At 35.8% G+C, this 6,000-nt stretch overlaps 1 protein-coding gene across 2 annotated transcripts in view; it reads left to right on the top strand.

The window, feature by feature from the left end:
* The window catches only part of PRDM5 (PR/SET domain 5), a 2,968,604-nt gene extending 2,966,098 nt beyond the window's left edge, over positions 1 to 2,506 (top strand). For both annotated transcript variants that reach the window (XM_044074997.1, XM_044074998.1), the window contains one exon: positions 1,975 to 2,506. In XM_044074997.1, coding sequence (XP_043930932.1) covers positions 1,975 to 2,139 — 165 coding nt within the window. In that variant the 3' untranslated portion in view covers positions 2,140 to 2,506. The remainder of the gene's footprint in view (positions 1 to 1,974) is intronic.
* Positions 2,507 to 6,000: the final 3,494 nt, after the last annotated feature.

A 6,000-nucleotide genomic window follows, 5' to 3' on the forward strand; every position in this document is an offset into this window, starting at 1 on the left:
TCAACATAAATGAACTCCATTTTACTCAGATCCTGTGGTATCGCATCATACTTAGGAGTGGCTTTGTGATTTACTGTCAGTGTAACATTGCAAGAATTGGAGTCTTTCTGCTAAGTCACCCCATTCATTTTTGAATCCCACACCTTAAAAAAGATGACAGCAGAGTTTTGTGAACAAGAAATTTGTTCAGCTGCTTTCTGAACAAGAAATTTGTTCAGCATAACCTTATATTCAAAATGAGTTGTTTGTCCTGTGATTATGCTATTAGTTTTGTAAACATGAAGAAAATTCAGTTTTCTCATTTTGAACCTCTGGATGTGAATAATTAAAAAAAGTAGTAAGGCATTACAGTATGCAAGATATGTCAGATAAAAAGCCTCCAAGATGAATGATACTTCACCTGTATAAATATTTAATTAAGACTTTTTATGACTGATTTTTTTTATTGGGAGCACTACATTTCATATTTCAAAGTCTTTGAGATGGAATTTATCTGAACTGATTTACTCATCTCTAGTTAGAAGAATTTATATATAAGTAAAGGGGTGTGGGAAGGTCAGAGGGGTGCCAGACATTGCTACCCTAGTGGTTGAATCTGTTATTGTCGATCACTAGTGTGCGATTCTGGGGATACTGCACTAGAGATCAAGTTGCACCTTTTCCCTGAGATAGTGCATTGTACTGGTTGCAATACAAAAGTTGCAGAGCCCAAATGACAATGCATGAGCCTCACCTCCTGCAGGAAAGCTTTTATATTTGATTTCTTTATTTCAAATGTGTTTCTTGTTTAAAAATTTCCAGGGATTTGTCATCGCAATTTTGTGAGACAGTCACAGATTTACTGATCTTTCATTAAAAAGCTAGGTTAGGGTGCAGCCCTCCCCCAAAGTGGTACAGTTTCAAAAGGGGTCACATTTTGCTGATTTGTGGTTATATGGAGCTGTCTTTCTTCCTTTTTTATTATCAGAGAAAGCATTGACAATGAAAATGTCATATATTTTGCACTTACTCCTTCAACAAATGTTTTTTATTTCCTCAGTGCTATTTCTAACGTACCACTTAAATTGTAAATGCAGTGGTGGCCATCTAAATATCAGAAATACGTTTTTATCATGCAGTTTCACCTTGAGCTCTCACTTTTGGCTTTGTCTGTACATGAATTTACAAGACCATCTGAACTCCTGGGAAGTTTTTTTGAAATTTGTATGGGCCTTGTTACATTTCCTAATATATACACGTTTGGTGCATTTTATTCTTGGACATCTTTGGTAGGTTGTTTGCTATTACTGAATTAGTATTATAGCTTTTAATCAAGGTCATTATTAATTTGTGTTTTTGTGCCTTTTTATATTGCTAATGTATAAGAAAAAAATCTAAATATTTTAGAAAAGTGAATGTTACTTTCCATTTGTTATAATAATACTTCATTACATTTACTCTTGAATTATAGAGTTCAAGAATTATGCAATGCATTAGTATGCTGCATATTTATTAAAAAAAAATTGCAGTTCAATAAAAAGTGATGTAATACATATTACAAAATGTGGTAGTGTAATAAGTATGACAATTAAATGCATTAAAATTAGTTTCTAGTCCGATAAAAAATGAAGCGTTAAAATGCAATCACATTTTCTTTCCAATAAAAGGTACATAAATGTGTACATATTTATTTTGTCACCTTTATCTGGCTGAGATATGCATTCTTATGTTAAAAAGAGGTTCATCCATGTGTCCTTGGTATACAGTAACATTACTCCTTGGTAATAATGAACAGTAATTGTTGCATAATAGTAAGCTAAAATGAGTTTCCTATTTACCTTTACTGAGAGGTCAGCTCTGAGATGTTTCTTCTGATCTGCTTTCAGCTGGAGGCTTATATATCTAGAAAAATTGATTGGCTATGAGAAAATAATTCTACTATATATTTTCAATGTTTTGAGACATATTGATTTTTGTCTTACTTTTCTGTATTAGGTCTGTGATTTGTCCTTCAGTCTGAAGAAGATGCTGATTCGGCATAAGCTGACTCATAACCCGAACCGCCCTATGGCAGAATGCCAGCTTTGTCACAAGAAATTTACAAGAAATGATTACCTGAAAGTGCACATGGAAAACGTACATGGGGAGACCGAGAGCTGAAAATTGTAACTAGGGCGACACTGCTCCTGCACCTTCAGTTTTGTCAAATATTAATCCCAGCTTTGTACGTTTTTCATGAGCTAGAAAATATCTGTGAAAAAAAATCTGTGTTATTTAGAATTCTGTACTTGTCTTCATTATGATTGTGCTGTAGCAGTGCTAAGTAGAAGGAACTCAGGATACATTCTGAAGTCTTTATTTGAGTCCATAATTTATGTCTGTATCTGCTGTATGTCATCGACTAATACACTATAGAATGCATATGCAAGATAGCTCATTTTATAGTATTCTTGCTTTTGTTTCTGTATAGTTTGTTGCTTCACAGGTCTAATTAACTATTAATGTAATAAATACTAAAAACATTTTATTTGTCCAGTGTAAGGTCTTTCATTCTTTGTGGCAGACGTTTTCCATACTACTTTTGAAATGTGTGATTAAATAAAAATGTACCCAGCATGCAGTTGTATTGTAGTTAAAAGTGAAATTCCACCTCCAAACAATTGTTTCAGGCCTTACAGGACTTGCTTTAGTACTGTACAGTCTTAAAAGATTTGCAAGGTGCTTATTTGCAGTTCATTCATGTTTCAGGCTAATTCATAAAGCCTGATTTATATGTATACAGTCTTCAAAAATTTGTTGAAGTATTTAGTTGCAGTTCAGTTCAAACCCTGACCTGGCTTCTCATATGACCTATCTGACCTATCTTTTGAGGTTCTGTAGTATTTATCTAAGAATTTCCTTCAGCCAGACAAATTTTGAATTGACATAGTAACCTGTATGGGTGGGAGTGGGGGGTGTTACATTTCTTATAACTGTATCCTAGAATTCCATTATTGTGACTAACAGGATAAACTAGAGGAGGTTGCAATGTTTCTAAATGTTTAACTGTGGCTGTTTTTCTTTCTGGTCATAAATAGTTTAGTGTTGTCAATGCACTTAGTGTGAATTACTATCAACCACATCTGCAGTTCAAGATAAGCACTGATCTAATATAGTGTCAAGTATTTTGTAGATGAAACTGCATTTAACTACCAGAAAAGGCACATTCAGAATACAAGGTCTTTCAATATTTATTCTGGGATACATAATGTTCTTTTATATCTAGAAGGGAAGTGCAATCAAAATGTTTAGTTTTGCAGAGTACACATTGTCAGGGTTAAAGTTTCCAAAACAATTAAATGTATTTTGTAAAGAGCTTAACAAATATGAGTAAGTAGGGATATTGTAGAATCTGTCATAGGTGGAACTTCCAAAAGTGTTCAGATTTTAAATGTCCATTAAAGTTATATTTCATAGTTATTCAAATACCTATAAAACTATGCATAATAAAATTTACAAAACAAATGCAGACAGTCCATTTCATTCTAGGTCTTGAACGGTGATGTTACTTCTTGATGGAAATGGCCAGAATAATAATTTACATGCCTGCTGTTTTTTTTTTTTTGCTTTCCCAAAAGGACCTCGCCCAGTGGCTCTCCTGCCTTTACTCATCTCTTCTATTTGTTTATGCAGAATGGCAGCTGTGTAGCTGTGTAATTCCTGGGCTAATCAAGAGCCCTACATCCAATTTGTTCCTGCCCAGGAATCCCTATGAGCTCTCCATTCTTTGGCAAGAGCCAGCTGGTAAAGAGCAGGCCACCTTTCTGGTCCTGGAAACAGCTTACCGTCTCCCATTGGGAGTAGCCACACCCCCTTGGTTACTCCTCTGAGATTGCAGAAGCTGACTCCTAAGGGGAAGTGTCCCTCTACATGCTTATTGCCCCCTTGTCTGCATTGTGTGAATGTGCTAATGGCAGCGCAGGCTGTCTAGGTGAATACCTAGTGCTCCTGCTAGGTGTCATTAGTGTAGCGAGCCCGTGCTTCTTCCTCCACTAAGATGGTTGAATTGTCTGTCACTCACTCACTCCTATCCTCCCTGACTTGCTTCTACAAACACTTCAGCAGCTGAATTGAACTTGGGTCATTTGTGGCATATTTTGGGCTTTCTGCCTGTACACCATGGAGGTGGTTTTGTTCATTTTCTGCTCTTAATTAATTAAAAGCCAAGTGTCAGGCAAAATTAATTTGCGTTTTTATTTCCTGTTTTATGCTTTCATGTATTTCATTGGCTGTTGAACTACTTTTGTTTTTCTAAACATTTTTGATTTATACTTAAGCACATTTCTGTCTTTCACTGTTATTGTAGGGTCCTGTTAAAGGTGTTCATGTGCTAGTAGCCTGCGACACACCTGCTTGCTGCCACTTGTTCAAAAAAGTAAAAGTTCAAACTCCCAGTAGCCTTTTATATAGCCCTCCCAAGATCTGACTCTATAAAACTATATAGCATACTTACCAAAACCTAAACTCTAACCCCAAAACTCCTACCCAGTTCGCAAACTGAGTCCTTGCTTCCTTACCCTAAACCTGTACTCTTCCTCCCTAACCTTAACGTCCACATTCACTCTGTAAACCTAAACCTCAAACTACCCACCCTAAACCTACTTTGCTTGATTGGTCGCTAACCCTAAAACTCCCCTCCTGCTCCATAAAACTAAATCTCTCTTCCTGCACCCAAACCTTAAAATCCTACTCCCGCCTGCTTGATCAAACTCGTATTTGAGTTTCAGTGTGAGCAGCAGCCTACCTGAGCATGAGTCTCTGGCTTTGTGAATGTGGTTTTTGAGCACTAGTGACATGAGTGCCTGTAGTGAATCCATTATTGTGGTATAAATGTTTATAGCGGTGATTATCTCTGTTTTACCTTTGGTTTAAAGGGTCATTTTTAAGCCTATTCATTCTATCACAGTCAACAAAAACAAATAAATAAAATAATATATTAATTAATTTAAGAGAAGTGATTTTCAGATTATTGTTTAGCTTAACCAGCCATCTAGGCATGATTTCAAAATTATTTTAATCCCAAGAAGGATGGTTTATTTTCTTTATTCTTTCCCAAACTGACTGGAAGTGAATACATAGCTTGTGCTCTTTATTTTAAGTATCACATTTACTTGTTTTTTTACTTTTTTGGGATTTGTGAGTTAAGACATGGCTGTTTTTAAAACTGTGCACTTTGTGGGTCTATCCTTCAGACTACCATGCTTTCTCAGTGCTTACCTGTAAATTTTTACAATAGTTAATAATTTTCCCATTCCATTTAAGAATATATTCATATATCTCTCATCATAACATATAATTAGTTTTATACTGGCAAAAATGAAACCTACAGACAGTAAGATAATATGTTCTGTTACCACATGTGGGTCTGAAAGTTTAGAATATACAGCTGTAGAACTGCAAAGAACTTGGAGTATCTATGAATCAGACCACCTCATTAATACATTAATTGTAGTGGCATCTCTGTCTTACACACACACACACATGCACATATACACACATTTTATGCCTGACAGTGTTTGGCTTGTCACATTGGCTGTTTATGCCTTATGTGTGAAGTGTGTGAGTTCACTCTTCCACTTGGGGTTTTGGGTGCTCCAGTTTGCTCCCAAATCCCTTAACCTTTTGCAGGTTGCCAGTATATGCATTGTGTGTGTGTGTGTGTGTGTGTGTGTGTGTGTGTGTGTGTGTGTGTGTGTGTGTGTGTCTTAATAACACCTCACCTTATTAATATATGCTAACCCAAAACCTAAACAAAGCTTTACATCTTACCTTAGAGATAATAGAGATCATTGCTTTATCCCAGTAAACAAATACAAACAAAATAAATAAAATAACATCTACTGCTACTACAGAAGATACTCAGGCATACACCACATACATTAGCATACATCCAGAATACTACATCTGTCCCTTTAGCTGTCCCTTACTCTACCTCTATCCTGCAAACATTCTTGCATGTGTGCTCACACACACACACACACA

Source organism: Protopterus annectens, chromosome 6.part0 (genome assembly GCF_019279795.1).
Source record: "Protopterus annectens isolate FY-2018-M chromosome 6.part0, PAN1.0, whole genome shotgun sequence".
In the NCBI taxonomy this organism is placed as follows: domain Eukaryota; kingdom Metazoa; phylum Chordata; order Ceratodontiformes; family Protopteridae; genus Protopterus; species Protopterus annectens.